This window comes from Aspergillus wentii, assembly GCF_001890725.1.
Source record: "Aspergillus wentii DTO 134E9 unplaced genomic scaffold ASPWEscaffold_3, whole genome shotgun sequence".
Taxonomy (NCBI): domain Eukaryota; kingdom Fungi; phylum Ascomycota; class Eurotiomycetes; order Eurotiales; family Aspergillaceae; genus Aspergillus; species Aspergillus wentii.
This window is the reverse complement of record NW_024467834.1, coordinates 1640119-1662688: the sequence shown is the minus strand read 5'-3', so window position 1 is coordinate 1662688 and position 22570 is coordinate 1640119. Positions and strand designations below refer to the sequence as shown.

The 22570-nt window shown below is 50.1% G+C and overlaps 10 protein-coding genes across 10 annotated transcripts; 5 read left to right on the top strand and 5 right to left on the bottom strand.

Moving 5' to 3' along the window:
- Nucleotides 1-306: 306 nt before the first annotated feature.
- Nucleotides 307-1263, top strand: pre3 (proteasome core particle subunit beta 1; the record flags this gene model as incomplete). Its single annotated transcript, XM_040830613.1, has 5 exons — nt 307-343; nt 403-448; nt 513-527; nt 594-869; nt 933-1263. 5 exons carry the CDS (start codon nt 307-309, stop codon nt 1261-1263), a joined length of 705 nt encoding a protein of 234 aa, XP_040690579.1.
- A 1647-nt stretch (nt 1264-2910) lies between these two features.
- On the top strand, nt 2911-4591 carry ASPWEDRAFT_170402 (putative cyclin-dependent protein kinase complex component; the record flags this gene model as incomplete). Its single annotated transcript, XM_040830612.1, has 2 exons — nt 2911-4227; nt 4298-4591. 2 exons carry the CDS (start codon nt 2911-2913, stop codon nt 4589-4591), a joined length of 1611 nt encoding a protein of 536 aa, XP_040690578.1.
- Nucleotides 4475-5233, top strand: ASPWEDRAFT_434047 (uncharacterized protein). The gene has a single exon (XM_040836019.1). It carries the CDS (start codon nt 4654-4656, stop codon nt 5179-5181), a length of 528 nt encoding a protein of 175 aa, XP_040690577.1. The 5' UTR covers nt 4475-4653; the 3' UTR covers nt 5182-5233.
- A 1148-nt stretch (nt 5234-6381) lies between these two features.
- ASPWEDRAFT_434007 (uncharacterized protein) lies at nt 6382-7762 on the top strand. The gene is made up of 2 exons (XM_040836018.1): nt 6382-6652; nt 6703-7762. Exon 2 carries the CDS (start codon nt 6816-6818, stop codon nt 7602-7604), a length of 789 nt encoding a protein of 262 aa, XP_040690576.1. The 5' UTR covers nt 6382-6652; nt 6703-6815; the 3' UTR covers nt 7605-7762.
- A 440-nt stretch (nt 7763-8202) lies between these two features.
- Nucleotides 8203-9216, bottom strand: ASPWEDRAFT_434472 (uncharacterized protein). The gene is made up of 3 exons (XM_040836029.1): nt 9064-9216; nt 8819-9012; nt 8203-8770 (listed from the first exon to the last, which is right to left on the bottom strand). The coding sequence occupies exons 2-3, from the start codon at nt 8896-8898 to the stop codon at nt 8299-8301; spliced, it is 552 nt and encodes a 183-aa protein (XP_040690575.1). The 5' UTR covers nt 8899-9012; nt 9064-9216; the 3' UTR covers nt 8203-8298.
- ASPWEDRAFT_170400 (uncharacterized protein) lies at nt 8941-10531 on the bottom strand (the record flags this gene model as incomplete). The annotated part of the gene is made up of 4 exons (XM_040830611.1): nt 8941-9002; nt 9064-9116; nt 9324-9568; nt 9653-10531. 4 exons carry the CDS (start codon nt 10529-10531, stop codon nt 8941-8943), a joined length of 1239 nt encoding a protein of 412 aa, XP_040690574.1.
- Nucleotides 10532-11213: 682 nt separating this feature from the next.
- On the bottom strand, nt 11214-12446 carry ASPWEDRAFT_107002 (2-methylaconitate cis-trans isomerase PrpF family protein; the record flags this gene model as incomplete). Its single annotated transcript, XM_040827853.1, has 2 exons — nt 11214-11974; nt 12044-12446. 2 exons carry the CDS (start codon nt 12444-12446, stop codon nt 11214-11216), a joined length of 1164 nt encoding a protein of 387 aa, XP_040690573.1.
- A 629-nt stretch (nt 12447-13075) lies between these two features.
- On the bottom strand, nt 13076-14219 carry ASPWEDRAFT_170398 (Ulp1 protease family protein; the record flags this gene model as incomplete). The annotated part of the gene is made up of 7 exons (XM_040830610.1): nt 13076-13142; nt 13217-13768; nt 13821-13840; nt 13891-13940; nt 13993-14007; nt 14080-14107; nt 14160-14219. 7 exons carry the CDS (start codon nt 14217-14219, stop codon nt 13076-13078), a joined length of 792 nt encoding a protein of 263 aa, XP_040690572.1.
- Nucleotides 14220-15140: 921 nt separating this feature from the next.
- On the bottom strand, nt 15141-21406 carry ASPWEDRAFT_67226 (putative Rho guanyl nucleotide exchange factor). The gene is made up of 2 exons (XM_040838890.1): nt 16663-21406; nt 15141-16595 (listed from the first exon to the last, which is right to left on the bottom strand). The coding sequence occupies exons 1-2, from the start codon at nt 21328-21330 to the stop codon at nt 15405-15407; spliced, it is 5859 nt and encodes a 1952-aa protein (XP_040690571.1). The 5' UTR covers nt 21331-21406; the 3' UTR covers nt 15141-15404.
- A 52-nt stretch (nt 21407-21458) lies between these two features.
- ASPWEDRAFT_433710 (uncharacterized protein) lies at nt 21459-22160 on the top strand. Its single transcript, XM_040836015.1, has one exon. The coding sequence runs from the start codon at nt 21587-21589 to the stop codon at nt 21956-21958; it is 372 nt and encodes a 123-aa protein (XP_040690570.1). The 5' UTR covers nt 21459-21586; the 3' UTR covers nt 21959-22160.
- Nucleotides 22161-22570: the final 410 nt, after the last annotated feature.

The following is a 22570-nucleotide window of genomic DNA, read 5'->3' as shown; positions in this document are numbered from 1 at the left end:
TTGCGGGGGGCACCTGAGGCAGGAAGAACTTGGCCAATTGTAATGCCAAAAGCTCTCACCGCCCGGTGGAATCAGCCAACCGCCAACGTAACCAACGCGCTCGCCTGAAGCTCCGTCCGTCAGGCAGTCAGAGCTCTGGAATAGCATCATCCTCCTCTTCAACCACATCATCTCCAGCCCACCTTTATCGACCCAGCTTCGTGCCCGTGGGATTCATCACAGACTGTCCTTTGGGGTCTTGGCAATTTTCCATTTCCACGCAATCTTTTTTCTATCTCTTTTTATTTAACTCCACATACAGACATCATGGTCGGTCACGGCTTGACGGGAGTGCTTGGGGAAGGTCAGAGAAGCTCTCATTCAAGATCCATGAGTTACAGGCTCGGCTAACAAATATTGCAGATGGAATTCATGTTGACATGAACCACTTGAAGACGGGAGAGGTCAAGTACGTTGTTGTGGTTTCGATCTAGCCCTTTGTGACTGCTGCTAACTGCCCTTTTTTCGTACAGCCTAGGAACTTCGATGTGAGTGAGATTCGATTTGTTTCATATCCGGAGATGAAAAATGTCAGAAGGATTAATTCGAAACAGCATGGCGATCAACTTCAAGGATGGCGTCATTTTGGGTGCCGACAGTCGAACAACCACCGGAGCATACATTGCCAACCGAGTCACCGATAAACTGACACAGGTCCACGATACCATCTGGTGCTGCCGGTCCGGCTCGGCTGCAGACACTCAGGCCGTTGCAGACATCGTCTCCTACCATCTCAACATGTACGGCATTGCCAACAATGAGCCTCCTTCTACCCAAGTTGCCGCCGCTCTGTTCCAGGAGCTGTGCTATGAGAACAAGGATATGTTGAGGTAGGTCTTCCATCGGGCTGACTTGATATCTCTGTGGTCATCGCTGACAGTCTTCGCTTTCAGCGCCGGTATCATTATCGCTGGGTACGATCCGCGACACGGAGGTCAGGTGTACTCGATACCTTTGGGAGGATCCCTACACAAGCAGCCCTTCTCGATCGGAGGATCTGGATCGACCTATATCTACGGTTACTGTGATGCTAACTGGAAGGAGAACATGTCCGAGGAAGAAGGTATCCAGTTCGTCAGGGGCGCACTGCAGGAAGCGATCAAGTGGGATGGCAGTTCGGGTGGTGTCATCCGTTTGGTGGTCCTGACATCCAAGGGAGCCGAAAGACATCTCTACCTGCCCGATACAGGTTACACTGGACCCGGTGTGACCAACAAGTCATGAGTGTATTAATATTGAATGACCTTTCTTTTCTCTTCGATTGAATGAAGCTATCTTCGGGCATCCCCTCCCTCCCGGCAAGGCGATTTGTTCATGTTCGTTTCAGCTCAGTTTGCATCGGAAACTAGATCCTTTTCATCCAAGCGAAACTCTGGCTTTGCACTGGACGTATTCACCCGAGAAGCATGGTTCCTTTTTGTCTATTCTTCTCACCGAGAGTGGCGGGCCTCTAGGAACGCAGACAGAAGAGTTGCCTATAGCATACGATGATAAGACCCCGTAAAGCCCCGTAGTGTGCTCGAGTTTGAATCCTCTTGACAGGGAAGACGGTCACTAATGCACAGCGGTCATGGATCCTGGAGTAAAGAGCCGTCACCGCTCCGCACCGCGGATGGTGGTTAGCAGCTGGGCAAGTGCCTGGTCGAAGGTGAATCCACACCACATATGGAGTGCATATTCGGATTGCCATGTTTTGAATATGGAGCATGAATATGAACGCAATATTGAGATTTCGACCATTGGCTATAGTCTATACAGCATACAAGCACTAGAGGCGTTTTACCCAGAACCAGTCCTTATGGCCATTCTGAAGACATCTACAATCATCAAATGAGGGTCAACACAATAGTAAAACAGAAAGAAGCAAAGAAGAAGAAGAGAATCGATCTATCAGGCGATGGTTAGACGATATTTATACCTCCGACCGGCTCTTGAGCACCTGCACGGGCAGCGGCCTGTCATTCGTCCATGGCCAGTCGCCCCAAACCCGTTGTGATGCTGCTACTCGGGACTACTTGACCTGGTTGGGGATAAATGGATGTTTAGTAGATTCAAGATTAGGGGTTATTATCTTCATCTTCATCTTCATCAACATCATCATCATCATAATTACCAGCTATTAGTATTATCGTTATTATCCCTCTTCTTTCTTGTTTGGGTTCTCCCGTGTTGACTGGTTTTGCCGTCATCCCGCAAGACTACGCAGACTGACAGGGAGCTTCATCCCCAGACCGAGAGAGGCAAATCTCCTTGCTCAGATTAATATCATTGTTGCCATCTCCATCATCACCTCCATCATAGCTGTCATCTGTCCTGTTCTGCCGGCAATCTCCTCATCATTCTCGTCGGGTCTGTGGTGTTTTCCTTTTCGTCTCAAGTGAGTTCCAACTACGGATCCAACTCCAGAGCTCCGTCCTCCACTTCTCTTCAAACCATCATTATCCACCGCCGCCACAGCCTCGTTTGCTTTCTCCTCTCCCCTTCAGCTGTTGCCATCTACATCCATCCCATCCTCCTCGATTTCCTGCTCTTCCTTCTCGTTTCCGCCATCTCAGATCGCAATGGGCCTCACCATTGCCAGCCGTTGCTTGTGATTCCCATCCCGCCTCAGCCTGGGTCGGGTTCATTGCGTACCGGTGCTCTGGCCCTTCAACCTGCGATCTTCTTCCAGGTCCAGGCTCTTTCTTGTTCGTCATCCTGTCTATCGAACCCCTCTCTTGTCTCTGTCAAAGTTCTCTCCCTCTCCCCTCTTTTGTTTCCTGTTTTCCTCTCTCCACTCCAATGCCCTTGACGGCGTTGCTGACCTTCCTGGCCACAGTGTCTTAGAAATAATACTCGCGCGTTTCTGTCGTTCGCTCGCATTGGCTGGACATGGGATCAGTCGTTCTCAACCACCCGCGGTCGGATCAAGTCGATAGCTCCTACACGATGCTTGGGGGCACCATCAATCCTTCGGAATCTGTCCATCGACCTTCATCTCGCCAGACGTCGCATCCTTCGCAGCACCTGGAGCCTGTCAGCTCCAGATCGACGTCGTCCAACACCACCCCCACCTCGTCCACAGCCCCGCCATCCACGTCCACCGTAGGTTCTACTCGTCCTCCTGCCCACCCGCCGCATGATATTCCTGCCTATATCAACCGTCAATCCCAAACCACATCCCAGCCTTCCACCCGGGCATCTTCGGCCACTCCGGCATCTACGTACGCGCATACCCCCGCCGCTTCAATGACCTCTTCTGCCTCTGCCCATGCCCCTCTCTCGAACCATTCCTTTCACCCCGCCACTCATCCTTCCCAGGAGTCCCGGGATGTCAGCCAAACAACAACAGAGCCGATGGCCTACAATCCGCAGGCGAGGAGCCAGTCCTCGCCTGCGTCGCCCCGCCTGCACCCTACCTTCCGCTCCATGCACTCTCTAGGAGGATCCGAGGCCTCTTCGCCCAGTCGGATCAAAGTCCGTGATCTGTCCCATATCCAAAGCATTGCCAGCGAGGAGCTGCTCGCTCAGTCACAAAGAGCCCAGGCTCCAGGCCAATTGCCTCAGGAGCGCCAATTCGAGATCAGTTCCATGCCGGTCACGGACATTATCGAGATGGTTGCTGGGCTCCTGACTAAAATCACCGCCACCAATGATGTACACCATGAACAGGTTCATCGACACATTCCCCCACCCGATGGCTCGGTCAGTCTTAGTCCGCAAGCCACGAGCGTCCTTGCATTCCATGGCAAAAATGTGCCTAGTATTACCATTTTGAGCTACTTGACCCGTATACACAAGTACTGCCCCACCACTTACGAAGTCTTTCTCAGCCTGTTGGTTTATTTCGATCGTATGACCGAAATGGTCAACAAAGGTCAACTGGACAGCCTGCGACCCCGCTGGGATCAACCTTCCACTGTCCAGGTTAATATTCCTCCTGGGTCTGGGTCGTTTGAATCATCAACAGCCCGGCAGGCACAGGCCTCACCCTTAGTAACCCCGCCTTCCTCCGCAAATATGCGGGCACAGGACCCAAATTCGGCTTCGTCTATATCACCTTCTTTATACCCTCAGGATGAGGACGACGCTCTTTCCCGCTTCTTCGTTGTTGATAGTTTTAACATTCACCGGCTGGTCATCGCTGGCGTGACCTGTGCCAGTAAATTCTTTTCCGATGTGTTCTATACAAATTCCCGATACGCAAAGGTACGTACTTCGTCTCCTTTCCGAATCTGGCATTTATCTGGGATCTTCGCTAACATGACTTTTTCCTAAGGTTGGGGGACTTCCGCTGGTCGAACTCAATCACCTTGAACTTCAATTTTTACTGCTGAACGATTTTCGTCTATCAATCACTGTCGAAGAGCTCGAGGCCTATGGAACGATGCTGGTAGAATTTTATGCCCGGGAGGTTGTTGCTCAACAACAACAGCAGTTACAACATACATCAATTCCCAGGGCGATTCACACCACGCCTCCCGGATCCCAAATGGACGGCGTATACATGCGCCCCCATGATAAGCCCCAGAATGACCATGACGAAATTCGCCAGACTCCTACGCCGCCATAGTTGATACTTTTCTGGCCAGTTGGCGATGTGGGGTCTTTACTTTTCCCCGTCTTCATGAGTGTATGGTTAATACGTCGTCTTTTCTCGGTAAGGTGGGCATGATTACATTTTCCTTTCACATGCCCAAATATGTATCAATGACCCATTATTATTTCTGTCTACAATTGGCGTCACATACCCTCTTTGCACCACCTTTTGTTTTCTCAGTCTCTCTTCGCAAGCTTCTTATTTCGCCTATAGACTTTGGTTGCCAGCATATCGGTCTTGTTTTCTGCTTTCAAGCGGTTGTTGCCCGCATTATTTTTCTGATCTTCTCTCCGCACCTCGCCCATTTACCAAGTATACAATTGGTCCATTGCCTCTATATCATTCTACTTCAACATTGGTCGGTGTTGCAGGCGTTGTCATGCATTCTGAATCCTTTTCATCCGTGGACAATCTGGTTGCGAGATTCTTTGTATTTTCGTCGTTTGGACTGTCTTGTCTTCACCAGCGCTTTTTCAGATTTATTATATTTCCGGCTATACCGTTTATTCTTTTTTGAGCCAAGACTTGATTCCTCATTTTCTTGTTCCCGTGAGGCCCTATAGTTCTTAAAATTGGGTGGTAGTGACCGCGCTACACTCAAGTTTCCGTCTGTGTATCCCTACTTCATCCAGGGTCGTGCACTTTCCATTTTATGGGGCAGGCACAACTACAAACTCGTGCGGTACTCGCAATGCTCAGGTTTTTTTTTTTTTTTCCACAACGGCACAACTTCAAAACAAAACATATGAACTGTGTATGCAGTACTAAATCCATTGGCTTGATTCGAAGTTTGGCGGTATAAGAAGAGTGACAAAGGTTTGGAACAAGCTCCTCTTTTTGCTTCCAATGACCAACAAAACATGCCAGTGCTAAATCAGCGATATGTAGTGCCTTGTAGGCTTTACAGGTTGTGGAAACCGCCGTTACGTTGTCGAGCTTGAATATTTGCTGGCAGTGGAGGAAGCCTCAGTGCGATTTCTTCAAGAACGTCCTTCCCTCGAGGACATGTCAACATGAAGGCCTCTTTATCTTTTCTCATAACCGAAGGAGTATACAGCCAGGCGGTCCCTATTTGGTTGGCTTTTATAGCCCCTGGGAGCAATTCCTATGGTAACAGCGCCACAGAGACAGCCATGTTTGGTTTATTCTGCGCTTTTGCAATAACCCCACGCAAAGGCCAGATAATTTCTACGAGAATGAGTGAACACAACGTGAATTCGAAGAGTGGCAATATATCCCTGGAGCTGGCTTCCATCTATGGATCTTCAAAAAATCAATCTTCAGAGTTTATCTCCGCTAAAGTATTTTCAAACGCGAGGTTGGTCAAGGCACAAGGAGAGTATCCCGAAAATCGACCAGAATGCGGATCCTCTTTTTAAGGCCGATCACATCATATCCCCGCCGCAAGATTCCAGATGCAATGCAGTTATGTTGTGGAGATACATGCAGCTTCTAACCGGAGAAATCTTATGCCCGGTTACTGTGTCACCTCGTGCATTTCGCCGGCATTGCTGGTTAGTGATAGATCGTCCTCATCCCTATGCAATTCGGGGAAAACAAACTATTCTACAAGCAAATTAAACAAAAGCTGTTCCTTATGGTATGGAGCATGGAGTATCAACATTGCTTGTCGGCTACCATCCCATCCCTATATATTAAACGCCCCCGAATCTTATAGATGAAGGTTTGATAGTTTTTCATTTTCATCATCGTGCGGAGATCATGGATTGTTTCAGCCCTACTTCTGCAGGCCCTACCGCTGATTGCGGCGCGGCCTGCTCCAGGGGCACAGGGGTACAAAATCTCCCCATACACCGACGGTGAAGTTGGAACGGATGGCGATCGGCCTGACAAGGATAGTCATCCTGGAAAAGATGGCGGTCGGCCTGGTAAGGATGGTAGCCGGCCGGGCAAAGATGGTGGACGGCCAGGTGGAGATGATGATAGTGATGGCAATGATGGCCTCGATGGTGATGGTGATGGTGACAGAAGCTGTCCCACAGAGACCATTACGATAAACACTGGACAACCTGAGTAGGTATCTCATCCGGAAGCCATACCATCAATACTAATCCAAATATAAGTGTCACGAGCACCATCACCATCATTTCCACCATCACCGAGGAAGTGGATGAACTAGCCACGATCATTACTATCACGACCTCTGGTCCTACAAACACTCTGGCTATCACCGAGGATGTCGCAGAGACCACGACCCTCACCGAGACCATCCTCACCCCAGGCCCTGCAGTCACGGACACAGTCACCAGCACGGTTACCGACGAAGGCCCCAACGACCACTGAGGTTGTGACCACTCCAGGTCCGACTATCACAAGCACCCTGACCACGACCACCGGAGCAGATACGGTCACTCTCCCAGGCGTAACAACCACCGAGACTGAGATAGACACCGAAACAATCATCGATACCTTGACCATCAGTGATACCACGACTATCAGTGATACCACGACTATCAGTGATACCACGACTATCAGTGATACCACGACTATCACAGACGCGACAACCTTGACTGATGCCCTTACAGTCACTGATATCCAAACCAGCATCAACACCACAACAATCACCGCCACTGAAACCGAAACCGTGACCACAACCACCACTGCCGATAACTGTGACAACACTGGAGGCTCCGGTGGGTCCGACTATGGTACTTGCTCTGGCCCTCCGATTAGATGGGAGTACGCCCTCGATTGCCGAACAGAGTACTCGTGGTATGACAACAACCAGGATGACTTCCCCCATGGCTCCTCTACTACCATTGATACTCTGACCGACTTCATCTGTAACCGCCTTATCAGCCTTTGCAACGCGCCCCAAGCCACAATTGACCAGTGCTACGCTTCCACCACCGAGGTCTCCAACAGTGACTTGACTGGAGAGGATCTATCTAACCTTTGGAACTCTCTCATGACTGATCTCGTCAAATCTTGTATGAGTTTTGATTGTGTATTCATGGAATATTAAGGGCAAATGGCGTATGGGTAACGGAGGATAACTTATTTTACTATAATAATACTTAATGATTGACTCGTTTTCATGACGTATTCCGTTGGCTCATACACTCTCCCATGATCGATTTTCCCGGTTTAAGCGTAGCCAAAACAACAAGACAAAGGACATTCGTTCTCGTCTCCCAATCATCAGCCACATCTCTGTTAGTATGAATGAACCTCCACCAGAATGAAAAGCCCTACCTACCGCCCAAATACCAAAATACGAGACTATCATTATACGATGTTCCATCGCAAATCGAAGTCTCGATATGTATAAATACATCGGATGGTCAGTCAGAACCGAGCAACCCACACATTCAAAGGCAGCCCACCAAGAAACAACCCGTTTTTATTGTGCATTTGCTACCACAGGCTTAGAGAGAACAAAGAAATGTCAGCATGAAGTCCACCCTGGAGCATGAATGTATACTTACTAAGTCGCCCTTGTGTGCACGGTCCAACTCGCCCGTCTCGACTCTCGAAACAACAACACTCATTTATCCGTCCTCGAGCCAGCGAACAATTTCGCCAGGCCAACCCCGATTTTCGCCGTCGATAAGATGCTGCGGTCAATCTTAGTTTCGTGTAGTGTGATCTTGAAGATACCGACTTACTGTCATGATACGATAACTGTTTGTTAGCACGTCATGGCGTGCAAATTGCAATTACAAAATCCGCTGAATTCTCTGCTGGCAAGATAACAACGATTGAATTGACTTGCTTTGCTTCACCTTTTGGCTACTAGTCTCAAGCACCACGTAGAGGTGCAAGTCTTGCTTGAGTGCCGTACACAAGGCCCGTACGACTGGACAAAAGAAACAAAACGCCCAAACGCCAAACGCCAAAACAGTACGCCTGAAAGAAGAGACAGAAACGATAGAAAAGAAAACGGACATGAAGGGGAACGAAGCAGAACAAGAAAGACAAAACAAGAATACATGACAACTGCACTTCTCCATACCCCTCACAGCGAGAGTCATGATGAAATGGCAAAATATAACAAATAGATGCGAATGACCCCATGAAGAACAAGCAACAATGAAAGACAGAACGAAAGACAGAACACAGAAGCAAGAAAGCAAAAACAGCAACAAGAACGAAAATACAAAAGGGGTATCATAAATAAGAAATATAAGACTCGACAAACATCAGCATCAACCGTCATATCGAAAGCAGGATACTTACAAGCAAAAAGAAAAAAAAATCAAACCACCATCCACCACCATCGCCCCCCGGAGGGCCGCACTCGGTTGCCGCGTCGTCATCGTTCCTGCTGGCGTCCTTGTCTTGAGGGACTACGACTTACTTTACGCGGGTGCGTCATTACCCATGAGAATGGAACCCCCTGACAAGAAAGTCCTCTCGTCGTCTAACAGTCGTCACAATAATCAGTATACAATCCAACATGGCCAAGAACAGATCAGACTTACCGATCGGTGAATGCAGCTGCGCCACCAATACTTCTCCAGGACATTCGCCAGCCCTATAAACACATCAGCAGTCACTGGATGGCCTCCCATATGAAGACCAGCGCCAGCAGAATAGAGGGGGTAAATAAGTGAAAAACGAATGGACGCCTCGAAAAAGGCAAAAAGAATGGACACCTGACAAAAAGCAGGAAAGACAAACGAGTGAACATAGGGCAAAGAAGATGCATTAGTGAAAGACATGGGTCAATAGGGATACTCACAGAGCAAAGCCCCCATTTTCCCGGACGATCTCCCTCTTCCTATTCCAACACCAGAATACCGTCTTGGTATCCCACATTGGCCGCATCGCCTGGATACGAGCCAAGCTGTTCCAGGCGCAGTCCTGACGCCCGCACGGTCCCTCCGAATGAATGAACTCAATCATCGACGACCGCTGATTCCCCCAGTACGTAATGTACTTCTCCTTCTCCCCATCCTCATCCTCCTCCTCCAACGGCTCCACTCTCTACCCCTGGAAGTTCCCAAGAACCCTCGATGGCGTGCGGTAAACGTGCTCCGAAGGCCTAATCCAACGGGGGTAGACACGCACCTCTCTAGTCTTTGCCCACCGAAACTTCTTGATGTACCGAGACACAGTCTCGACCTGCACTCCCCCGAAGCGGACCTGCTTCGACTTACCCGACTCACCTCTATACTTACCTTTGGAGAGTGCAGGCTTCAATGCGGGCCTCGGCTCATCTCCAATGAAGCGAACCTGCTTCAACTTACCCGAATACTTACCTTTGGAGAGAGCAGATTTGAGGCCCGGCTTCATGGCGGGCGTCAGGACTGGTTTCTCGGGCTCCTCTCCAACGAAGCGAACCCGCTTCGACTTACCCGAATACTTACCTTTGGAGAGGGCCGATTTGAGAGCTGGCTTAGCGGGCTCAACATGGGAGACGGGCTTACCTGAGTTAGGCAGGAGCTTGCAATACCGGCTCCGCAGGGTTCCCCGCAGAGAAGGTTTGGCACTCGACTCCGTGGGTTGAACCCAGGGCCGAGTCCGGGCCTGCCGAGACGCCTTCCTCTCCGCCAAGCGAGAAGGGTAGGCTGTTAGCGAACTCCTACCCCCTCTGGGGGTAGGCCCAACAGAAGAACGAGTGGAAGTGGGCGGAGGAGGGATACAACGAGTGATGATCTTCCAAGGACGAGGAAGTGAAGGAGTGGAAGGGGAAGAAACAGAGGCAGGAGGGGAAGGAGAAGGTGAACGAACGGGGAGACGCGAACCTTGTTGCATCTCAGCAAAAGAGCGGCTCTCTCGGTGTCGTTGAACGACACGAGAGTAAAAAGAGCGGCGGAACGTAGGTCGGTTGTCGGTACAGGCGGCGCGGACGGAGGTCGAAGGAGTGACTAACACGCGAGGCTGTAGGTGAAGTCGACTAACCGGGTTCCGAGAAGGGGAAATACCAGCAACCATAGGACGAGACATCTCGACTATAGCCAACTGATATTGGAAAAGAGAAAAGAAGAAAAGGGGGAATGCGGGGAGAAGGTATGGGGGGTCAAGATAAAGAGCAGCAGAAGCAGCAGGGGATAGCAGAAGCTAAAACACGATAGGGGCTTGAGAAGGCGTAGCGTGAAGTCACGTACTAATGTCAAACGACCATAAGGTGTTGGAGAAGGAAAGAAAAACAAGAGGAAGAATGGCGAGCGAGAGAAATTATTATGGCCGGAGCAGGAAAAGAGTCGAGGAAGGCGCTGGGAATAGCCTCGAATTACCGGAACGGGCAGCAGCAGAACGAGAAAATGGTCAGGATGACGGCAGAAGACTGCCGGAACAGGTAGGACTGAGGGCATTTTGAGAGAGTTGGGAAAGAGCTCGAGGGAAATGGATGCCATATCGAGGCCTGAGGATTCAGGTAGAGAGGCTGACGGGGACGAGATGATGGGATAGAGAGCTGTTTGAGGATAGGAAAAGGGCAGAAAGTGTTGTAGATGGTATTCCTTGCGTATATAGAGAAGCTGGGATGGTAGAACTGAAGATAGCATGCTTAGCGTGGAGTGTTGCGCTGAATCGCCCCCGTAGACGGCCAGAAGATGGGCAAACAGAAGAGGAAAACAGAAGAGGAAAACAGGACAGACAATATTTAACAGAACAGAACAGAACAGAATCACTTCCAAAAGACCTTTCCTTCCATCAGCCTCCTCGCCGTCCGGTACACAGTCACTCGCTCCAACTCCCCAGTCTCGCTGTATCTCGCTCCCACGACCAGCTTCCCACTGGGATGACCGATCCTGATCTCCTCACCTCCCTGTTCTCCATCAAGACATTCAGAAACCACTGATCCTTCTAATCTAGCAGCAGCAGACAAAGCTAGCCCGGCTGTGATGGGAAGAGCCTTGTGCGGTTGTCCTGTTGAGATGGCACGTACGACAACGTCCGTCTCCTCCTTGTCGGCCTCCACCACCTCCCCAGACAAAAGACGATACGAAGACGACGGTTGAGACACTATACAGACCTTGGGAATAGATGGAGGGACTTGATCAAGTCTGCTAGCCATGCCCATCTTCACGGTGGCCTGTCTGCGGATCGACTCGAGCCTCCCCAGGAGCTGGGGATGCCGTGTTTCAATCTCATCTGGTAAGATATGAGAGAGATTCTCGATCCCAATATCCTCAGGTTTCACAAAAACACAGGGATTTCCAGCGTCAATACAGCTGACTCGCACACCATCGAAGACATCCACCGTCTTGCCCGTCGGGAGCAAAGCACCCGTCTTCGAGCCCGAGGGATCCATAAAATCAAGCTGAATTTTAGCTGCAGTGCCCGAGACTCCATCAATCGCAAACGATCCCGATGAAGCTGCCTCTCCATCTTCAACGGGAAACGTGGCGTGGATATATTTGTCCGTGTTGGTATTGTATAGCTTCACTGTGACCAGACCCGTTTCAACCTCAGCCCCATCCGACGATACTATCTCTTTCACATCTAGCCCAGAACGCAGACAAGCTTCCACATTTATGAGCCCGGTATCAACAGCAAACGGGCCGATTGCACTCGTCATATTCCCACAATTCCCAGCATAATCGACCTTGTCGTCTTTAACCCCCACCTGCACAAACGTGAAATCAACCTCCGCATCTTTCCTCTCCGATCGTCTGACCACGCAAATCTTCGAGAGACTCGATATTCCTCCGCCCATGCCATCGAGCTGTCGACCATTATGGTCCGGGGAGCCAATAACACCACGGAAGAGTGGTTTCCAATCATCGCGATTGGATGGGAGGTCTTTTTCGTGGAATATCAGGGCACGAGAGGTTCCGCCGCGGTAATACGCGGCTGGAATGCTCTTTTGTTTACCCAGGTGTCGTGTGGTGGAAAATAAACGTTTGGAGATGGTCATTTTGAATCGCCAGCTACTTCAGTGATGGGATATTGCTGGTTTATCGCCCGGGAATACTGCTGGCTACATGGCAACTACGAATGCTGGAGGATGGACGTTGGCATTGCATTCATGATGGAATGGCGATCGTTATAGGGCTGATCCACCCGATCTGTTCCTTTAACGGACCTCGGCTGTCCGATCATCGGCAATATCCATTTGGCCGTGGACAAAGAGATATAGAAGTGAATAGCGAATATTCAAAATTTACTGCTATTAAGACTACGTACCAATAAGCTTCAATAAATGGTGGTTGAAAAATGCTTTCAAATAGTATGCAGTTGACATGCTATAGACCAATGCTATATATCCCACAGCCGTCCATCAAATACGGACAGACAGAAACGAAGAATGAAAGAAAAGGAAAAGGACATTAAAACCAGTACACAGAAAAGGTGATAATAGAAGTCACCAAGAGCATCAAGCTAATTCGCAAATTCATAATCAATCGTGAGCATGCATGACTCGGCTCGATCCCAGCTTTCCCTGCGCCTGCGCCTGCGCCAATCCCTTGTGCGCCTTGACAACTCGATCATAAAACTCGGTATGGAGGACTCATATCCCTTTTTCATTTCAAATACATCAATCAATCAATCAATCCGTGGAGGACCCGGGCTGACGGATTTCTTCCCAAAGGGACCTGGGCTTAAGCTAGCTCTGTTGTCAGTCAGTACACAACCCTGTGCAGCGAATTGCGACGTCATAGGAATGAGGGCAAAGAAGGAACATACGATCTGCGTCTCTCGCCTTCCTTTCGGAATCCCTCGATGATTTTGGCGATTTCCTTCCGCCCCGCACGTGCGTCCACCTTTTTCCCGCCCAGGCTCATGCTAACCTTCTGGTTACCGTCGGTCATCAGCAGCCTTTTCACTAGAAGATGCCGCATGCTAAGACAGACGAAAACACCGCAGTCACTGCCATTTTCCTGGACAGGCGAGTCGTTCAAATGTACAAACCGAATCGGGCGGTTGAGCAAAGCGCCGAATTTCATCGTCACCTCTCGTGCTTCCCATACATTTCCGGGGGGAAGCGAGTCATAGTGGAATGCGATCCCGTCCAAGATGGATATGAGAAGAAGCGACCAGTGAGTACCCCCTTCAGCCTCGGTTACATTGCGACAGTCGTTAATTGGGAGGAAGACATGGGTGGTTCGGCTAAAGTTAGGTAGGGCTTCGCGCAGGGTATGAGGGTTGGGCGTTTGGAGGATCATGAACGACATGCTCGGTCGAAGGAGGACAATGTTGGATGAGCTATGCTGTGAGAGGACCTCTTGTTCTAGGTATCTGAGACCCATCAGTTATCGCTGCCGCTGTAGAACAAACCCAGTCGACTTACTCCTCCCAGAATGAGATGATCTGTGACATGTTAGCTACAGTGCATCCATCATTAGTACCATCGCACCCACATTATCTGTGAGCCAGTCATTCTTCAATGTCTGCATATCCTCTCTCGTCACTGCAACAAGTCAGTCACTTGTCAACCCAGGTCTTCAAATTCCGCGACATACACCGAATATCATAATCTAGAACCCAAATCCATGTTAGCAACCTGATCCAAACCATTGAACAACCAAAGAAAAGACAGCCAAACTCACAGCTCAAATACGCATCATCCGGATTCAACTACAACCAACCCATTAGCATGCCACCAGAACACTACCAGAATAACCCATACCGTATCCCCAAACCGTCCCCTCATCCTCTTCTGCAACTTTCCCAATCCACCGTCTCGCATGTTTGCTTGCTTGCTTGCACCTCTCACTCACACACGGGAAAGGATGAAACTCTCAATCACAACCAAAAAGGTCACCCAAACCCAGAACAACAGGCAGCGCAGAAATACGTTCCTCCGTACACCGTCTCTTTTTTTCTTTTTTTTCTTTTTTCGCGCGCGTGGAACAAATCAACCACCTTTCCCAATGACAGCTATCCGAAACCGGTTATGATCGGCAAGGCGAAGTGAATTCCGAGGGTCTGCGTGTTGCGTTACGTTGAACTGGAGTCTAGCGAGCGGCGGGGCGGCGACAGGAAACCACAAGAAAAGGAAAAACGAGACACGATATCTATCTCATCTCCCGCTTTGTGGGAGGAATAATTGGCGAGGACTGTAGAATAGTTCTCTCTTTTTTCCACGTCGAAATGGAGGGGGTCTAAGGGAGGGAAGTAAATTCCTAGGGTCTCTAACGCGAGGGACGACGGGGGTGATCGGACGGTCGGTCGGAGGTAACGGAACGAATGGTGGTTATGGGCGGGGGAGGACAGACGGTGGTACCACGGGGGGAAGGATAGGATGGGAGAGGGTGAAGGAGGGGGGGTCTGCACAAATAGATATAGACGAAGAATCACAAGAATTGAGGTGTGATGGAGTTTGCCCCCCTCGTCCAAGGGGAGTCGCGGCGATCAACGGTGATGCGGCGGAAAACGTCACCTGTGGCAGTGGTGGCTAACGCACGTGACGTTCTCTAGATGAGCTTGCAATGTACAGTCGATCAAGAATAATAATCATGGTTAGAGGCAAAAGAACAAGATATGTAAGATTAATCTACCAATCATCAATTCACAGTTCAATAAGGGGTATCTAAATGTACAGGCCAAGGTCTTTTTTCGAAAAGCTCAAAAGGACCAAGGAGACGAAGTATAAATCAAAGCAATTTCTCCAGTCATATCAGAAAAAAACATATCAACCAAACAAGATACCAGAACACTTCCAGCAAATCGTAAACTGTCCTTTGGACCAAAGAAGAAAGACAAAATGAACAAACGCCTCATAGATGGCTAAGAAAACGGAGGGGGAAAATCAAGTCAAAATGTAAAGTGAGCAGGAGGGTATCGAGCTTTTTGAGAAAGCAATCAACGCTCGAACGGAAGATAGGAAAACGAAACGAAAAATAAAGCATTGCAGAATGGAGGGCTATACATTTCATCCTGAAAGTTTCGCAAAGTGCTTGTTCCAGATCCACCCAACTTGGCGAGTATTGTCATCCTGATTTTTAGCCAGCCACAACTCCCCTTTCTCTGCGATGACATCAAAGATCTCTCCTGCAACATAGGTCAGGTAAGGATACCCAGCTTCACGACGAGCACGGTCGATGTTGAACTCGTAGATGCTAGCAGCGAGAAACAGCACATTGGGTTCTTTGGGAGGCTCATTCTCAACAGGCGCTGCTGCTGGCGCAGGCTCCTCTGGTGCATCAGACATGGGCATCGCGGATGAAAAGAAACCGGAATAGCGACCACCAGGTGATGTTGGTGGGTTTTCGCTCGCCGAGGTGGAGGGGCCAATCACGTTGGCGACATCGTCGAGGAAAGGTGTATCTAGACTCAATCTAGGGAGGCTGGGGAACGGCTCCTGGTTGATCGGTTGTTGAGGCATGGGCCCCGACGATGCTGGAGCACTAGTGATCTGCTGCAGAAGGTGGCTTCGTGGCATTTCGGGTGCTTCAGAAGTACGTCCGGAAATGGTGGAATCAGCACGATGTCGACCGGTCGATACTTGAGATTGGCTATCAATGCTGGGAGACTGGAAAACGCGGCTGCCAACACTGAAATCATGGGATACCTTAGGCGATTCGTCCACAGTAGACCCAACACGGGTACTAGTAGTAGATGGCCGTCGGGGTGAGCCGATGTTTGCTCCCGTGGAGGGAGTGTTGAAGTTCACCAGATTAATCGTGTCAGCCAGCAAGGAGCCGTTGCAAATGCCAAGAGATAGCACTTGGGCCTCCGAGAAAGTGAAATCTCCGGCCCAGTCGTTGATGATCCTCTGCAGATCATCCGGGAATGCGTCGATCGCGGGCGAAAGCTTCTTTTGTAGCACGCTAAACCAAGTGGTTTGGATTTGGACGAACTTGGTCAAGCAAGCTTCCATCATTTTGGCAGTAAGACCAAAGAGCTTAGGAAGTTCGTCCTTGAGAGTTTCGTTCAATGCCACGAACTGTTCGCCTTGCTCAGTAGTCTTTTTGTCGGGCTTGTCACCGCGGTCCTTGATAGCCTTAAATCGGGCATAGTCCATAAGGCGCTTATCGCGTTTTCGCATGACCCTCTGGGGTCCTTCGTACAGCTTGAGCAACGTAATCATGGGATCAATGACACTCTTTCGAACAACGCCGAGCTGTGAAGATGAGAATTAGTACTGCTATTCCAATCCTCGTGCAAATAAACAACAACTGGACACTTACATGATCAGGCAATGCTGTTACCATAATGTCCCGGACAAGCAGCTTCAAGTGCCGCCACTTGCCCTCCAGATCCGCATAATTCGATTGCGCTACATCCAAGAATCCATCGATTGCGTCGACAAACTCTTCAAACCGTTCCATAGAGCCTTGGGCCTCTCGTGTGTACATCTCCACATCACGCATCACGACTTGCAATTGGAAGAAACCATCGCCGAGTCTCTGAGAGAGAGAATCGTACTCCTTGTCTTCAAAGATGTCAGACAAGCCAACTTGCTGCCTCAGCTTCTCAGTACGACGGCCAAATGCTTTCGATAGACCTGCTCTGACATCCGACTCCTTTCGCTTTCGACCGACAACCTGGCCAACAAGGTCGGCTCGCTTCTTCTGCTCGTTTATGCGAACCGAAATACTAGTGACTTCTTCGAGCGCAGTAAGGAGAGAAGCACGATCTGGGTGGTCGCTAGGCGTTGAATCCAGAAGCTCGGTCAAAAGGAGTGGGTATTTCAAGATACGTTGCACAGGCTTGACAAGCAACGAGTCCAAGTCCCAAGCAGTTGTCAAGTCTGACGCCCAATCACGGCACTCCTTAAGCCAGATAGCAACCTTCGGGTTCCGCTGCAGGGCCTGAAGTTTCTTATTGGCAGCATCGTGATTCTTCAGGTAATCCGAATATACCTTCTCCATCTGTGACATGTGCGTTACGAAAGCCTGTCCGATGAAGGTCGATCGATCCTTCTCCAGATCTGACATCTCCGGCTCCGTCGCAGACGCCGGGTCGTTTTTGGGGTTCAAGTGGCTATTGCGCGCGCTGCGTTTACTAGCCCACCGCTGCGACTTGGGCATCACGTAAACGCTTTTTGCTGCTGTTTTGAGAGCATCCTGGAATCCCATGGAAAACTGCACAACTAGATCAGAGTTCGCAAAGAGAATCTTCACATCATCAGTCGAAAGGTCCAAGCAGGAGCTCGAGGTGCCCTTGTAAATATCATCAACGACTTTCATATCTCTGCCAAAGTTGTACTCAGTATCCACCAGTTCCTTGATGACATGTCGGCGTTTCTTGAGACGCCGCTGCTCGGGCGATGGGGAGGCCTTTTGATTCTCGATGCTGGCATAGTCTGAGGTCGACGGAACCAAGGAGGTGGCCGACGAGTCCACGGCGTGCGGAGACGGGGTTGGTTCAAGTCGACGGAGTGAAAAGTTGTCGCTGCTTCCCGTGCTGTGAACAAGTCCCAGCGGGGCGAAAACAACAGGAGGCAACCCATTGTATTGCTGTTGGGAGGGATCGATGGTTGAGCTGAGCTGCGGGGGTGCCTGCTTGGAACTGGTCTCCTGCGTTTCAAAATGGGGAGGGGGGTAGTATGGCATTGGTGGAAAAGCTTCTGTGGATTCGAGCTCTTGAGGCGATTGAACATGAATGGCCAGGCCCAGTCCTTCGTCGACTTCCTCATCGTTCGATGCTTGTGGATTAGATGATGTGATTAAACGTGGTGTCGGTACACCATCATTCAAAGGACTAGTAGCAGTTTTCCTTTGCTCTACTGGCGAGCATTCATCATCAGCAGCGACCTGCATCCAATCGGCAATGGACGGAGAAGCATGCACCCAGTCATCTCGGAATGAAAGAGTTGCCGAATGGCGTATCTGATCTGGAGCAATGTCCTCGAAGCTCGGCACCATGACAGGGTCATCAGTAAGACTGTTTGGCTTTTCCTCTGCTTTCTTTTCCTCCGTTCTCCTTTCCTCCATTCTCTTTTCTTCTGTTCTCATTTCGGTGTTCGAACGGCGAGGCTCCGGGGAGGAAGTCACTCCTGGCAACGAAAGGCTATTTCCCCTGCCACGAGCAAGTTCCTCCAAGTAGAGCTGTGTTACACGCGTAGAATTCCATCCGCCTTGTCTTACAAGACTTGGTCCATCAGAAAGCATGGTATTCCGACCTGACGAATTCTCGCTCTTTTGCTCAAGCTCAGTTGGAGGCAGCAACCCAGGAAAGTGGTGGATGCTGACGGATGGAGGGGTACTCGAGGCGACAGAGCAAGACTGTGTAGTCATTCCACCGTCATCCACGGATGGGGGAACCTGCGAGAGTTCATCCCCGCTGCCTTCACAATGATCATCCGTGGAGTGCTGATTGCGAAGGGAGGACGACCAGGAGCTCATGCTCCACCTATTCGACATTGGACGACCAGGCGGTTCCGGCTGTATATAATAATTGCGATGACCATGGTTTTCGCTGCCGTTCACCGAGTCGCCAAAATAGGCGGTATTTCGCAGCATAATAGGAATAGACTCTCTTTCGTCATTATCCGAGAAGCTATAATCCGGCTCATCGCATGACGAGCTGCTAGGGCTGTCCTCGCGGATCTGCATAATTTGACTCAAGAGAGTACGGTGCGATGTATTCAAGTCCTGCTGAGGAACCTCAACTTGAGGCTCTGGGTCAAAGGTAGTGACATGGGTATCGCTGGACGCCGCTGTAACGGCAGAAACAGGCGCCAAATTGGAAGATTTGTTGTTTTCCGGGCCCCTGTTGCCCATCATAGGAATGCCCAGTGTGGGAGAATCCATCGCCGTCATCGGATGGAAATCCGCATTTACTCTCATCCTCTGCACATGCGTGTTGATGTGGAGCTGGGGGAGTGCTCTGGAGTCCCCTGTTTCTGGCGCCGGCTTTTTCTCCTCATCACAAGTCTGAACTATTTCCTCGATCACGGTAGCTGTATCTTCAGCGTGCGACGGAATATCTGTTGGGATACTTTCGTGTTGTGGCTGATCAGGTGAGAGAGGCTGAGCGTCAGCCTGCTGCTCTTCTTCTGCTTGGACACGACGTTGTTCTTCAGCTTCTTCCTGTTTTCTCTCATTCTCCTGAACGGTTCGGTTGAACGCTTGCTGAATTCTCTGCCGTCTAGTCGCAAAGTCAACATTACCCAGCTCTGGTAATCTTCGTTCGCGCGTCCTGGAATTTCGCGGGTCTCCACGGTTGGCTTGGTTCTGAAAATTTGATACCGTTTCAACCACTCTAGACCGCGACGTGGTAGGGCCAGATTTGGTCACAGGTTGACGAGGTCGGGAGCTTCGCAAAGCGGGTGATTTCCGGGGGGGAGGAGCCGCTATGTAGGCTTGCATATGGCCGTTTTTCTCGGGCCGATTTCGACCGCGACCGGTTTCCCGTCTTGCGGTGGATGATGTTGCGAACGTGGTCTCGTTATCGTCTTTCATGCGAGGGGGAGAGGTCGATGATGGTTTGGGAAGGCGGCTAATGCCTTTGGGTGGCAGGGGGACTTGCGAGGCAGAGCGCCCGCTAAAGGTCGAACTGGCCTTAGGGGAGGGCCAACGCTTTTCGGACCCGGAAACGGGGCTTGTATGGTGAGAGGAGATCGGAATGCGAGACTTGGAATGCGGGCTGAGCGGAGGAGTTCCCGGTTCCGATGGCGGAGAGGAGGCTGGAACCGCCATGTGGGAATTCAAAGAGGTTGGTACGACGTGGTTGACCGACAAACTTCTAGAAAAATCACTTTGGACCCTTCGATGATTATTCGAGCTAGCAGCACCTGTATTGACTGCTTCTAAAAATGGAGTCTGCCCCAAATACCATGCAGTGGGGGTGAGGGGCGTCTGACCAAATGTCTGATCGGGCTGATCTAAGAGTGCTGGATTGGGACTGGGGATACTTCCTTCAGATCCCCGCCGTCGCATATGCGACGGAATTCCCAAGTTTGAATTATTAACGTTCGTGTCGACTTTGGGGAGTTCGCCAAACATCTGTCGTCGAGGTGAGTTGGACACGTCCTGATTGACCTGGGCTTGACTGCCAAAAGAAGCGGCCCTCAATGGGGGCGGAAAATTAGCCTCTGGCGATTCCTGCAGCGACGAGCCTATCGAGTTCCACCGCCCAATGGGCTGCTTTTTGTTTGTTGACATTTCGTGAAGGTCTCTGAATCGTGAAGAGGTGCGAGATCGCACCGATCCGTCCACACTATCTACTGGGCTCGCAGCTCGGGACGGTTGTGTGGAAGGGACGGAGGGCGGAACAGGAAGCACCTGGTCGACGTTCTGATTGAATCTGTTGATTAGATCTTTAAATGAGGTCTGTCGATTCCTTGCGGTCGAGGCTAGTGCGGGGGGAGGCCTCACGGACTTGGGCCCAAGACCTCTATAGGATGAGTCGGAGGCCGAACGGTATTGCCCCGGGGCTCTACGCAAAGGCTCAAAGGTGTCTGCGTCTGCCGGCAACGATGACACTCTCTGGAATTGGGTAGGATACGTTTTCTCCGCGGTCACTTGGCTATTGGCCCCATCCGTCAGTGTATTGCCTGCGCCCACCCCAGTATCATTCTCTGTTGCCAATGGAGATTGATGCCGCCGATAATAATCGTCGGGGTCGGGAGAAGCTCGACCGCCTTGTCGTTGGAGAAGATCAGGATGTTCGCTCAAGGACGTGGGGACGGCGAAAGAATGAGAAGGCAGGAAATTCGGTCGCAAACGATACGAAGTCGGAAACGAGGGAGGAGGGGAAGAAGCGGGCGCGACGAAAGAGGCCTCGAGAGAGAGATTCGACGGGGCGTCGTAGAAAGATTGGTTGGAACTGGCGGAAGAAGGACGCCGAAAGTGGTGCGGCCGGCTGCTGTCAAGGAAGCAAGAAACGTGTTCGACATCGCTGCCGGACATTTTGCATCCTTTGTGACGGGGAGGAATTATGCTTGACCGATATGAAAGAAAAAGAAAATATTATTTTTAAAAAAAAGTCTGTTCTGTGGTCCTCTTTGTGTTTGATTTATTTTTTTTTTTTTTTCTGTTTGTTTTTTTCTTTTTTTTAGACCAAGAAAAAATGGTTGGTTGGAGGAGGGTTCCTTGTTCGAGGCACCGCAGCTAGTTGGGGTTCAGTTCTTTTGGCGATGCGTTGTTCACGGCAGGGCGGCAAGCGATGAGGTCGCAGATGGACCGGCTAAGGCTACAAAGCAATCGTCCCGGGAGATGCCCCAGTCCAGCGTCATATTTGAGACGAGATGGGACCCAGAGAGCGGGGATTGGAGGTGGTACGGAGTACCCCGAGTACACAAGACGGAGGCCAGTGCAGAGGGGAGGTGAGGGTGGAAGAGGAGAGATGGATAGAAAGAAAGGGAAGAGAAAGAGGGAAAAAAGAAAGATGGAAAGAAAGAAAGAGAAGAAGAAAAGAAGAGAAAGAAAGATGGTAAAGGGCGGAACTGACGTTTGCACGGCGTCTAACAGGGGCAGCAGAAAAGGCTGTTTGGCGCAGAGAGAGGGGAAGATGGAGAGACCACGGAACAGGCAATAGTGATCATATAGTCATCATAATAATAATCACGATTATCGAATATCGATTGGAAGAGGCTGCAGGGGAAGATCATAAGATGATAGACGAATAGACGAAGCCGATGGAAGGACGAGAGAAGCGATACCTATCACAAGAGAAGATGAGACGGTAGCGGTCTGAACGAGCGAGGTATCAACTTTTCTCTCTATCTTTTTTTTTTTTTTTTTTTCTCTTATTTTTTCTGCATGAAATTGAATTCTTTAATCTGGATCCAAAAATCAAAAGGACCAGTTCATTTAAAATGGATCGTCAGCGATTCCCACTGGGCTAAACAAGCGGCCGAAAGTCCCGCAATATGGGAATTTCTAGAACTCGGCCAAAGCAAAAATCAATGATATCCTGGATTTATTCCTGAATAAATCCTCCTAATCTTCCGTACCTGAGGGCTGTTCCCTGGAACCAGTCATCTCCACCATTTCGTCTTCCCCCACTGCAGCAATTCTAGACTCCAAGTGGGAACGTTTTGGTTGCAAATTGAGACAATCCGATAATAATAGACTCGTCAGGTTACACGGTTGTTTCGTCACTTTCACTCTTCGTCTACCCAGCTGGGAAATGAAGACGATCTAGCAT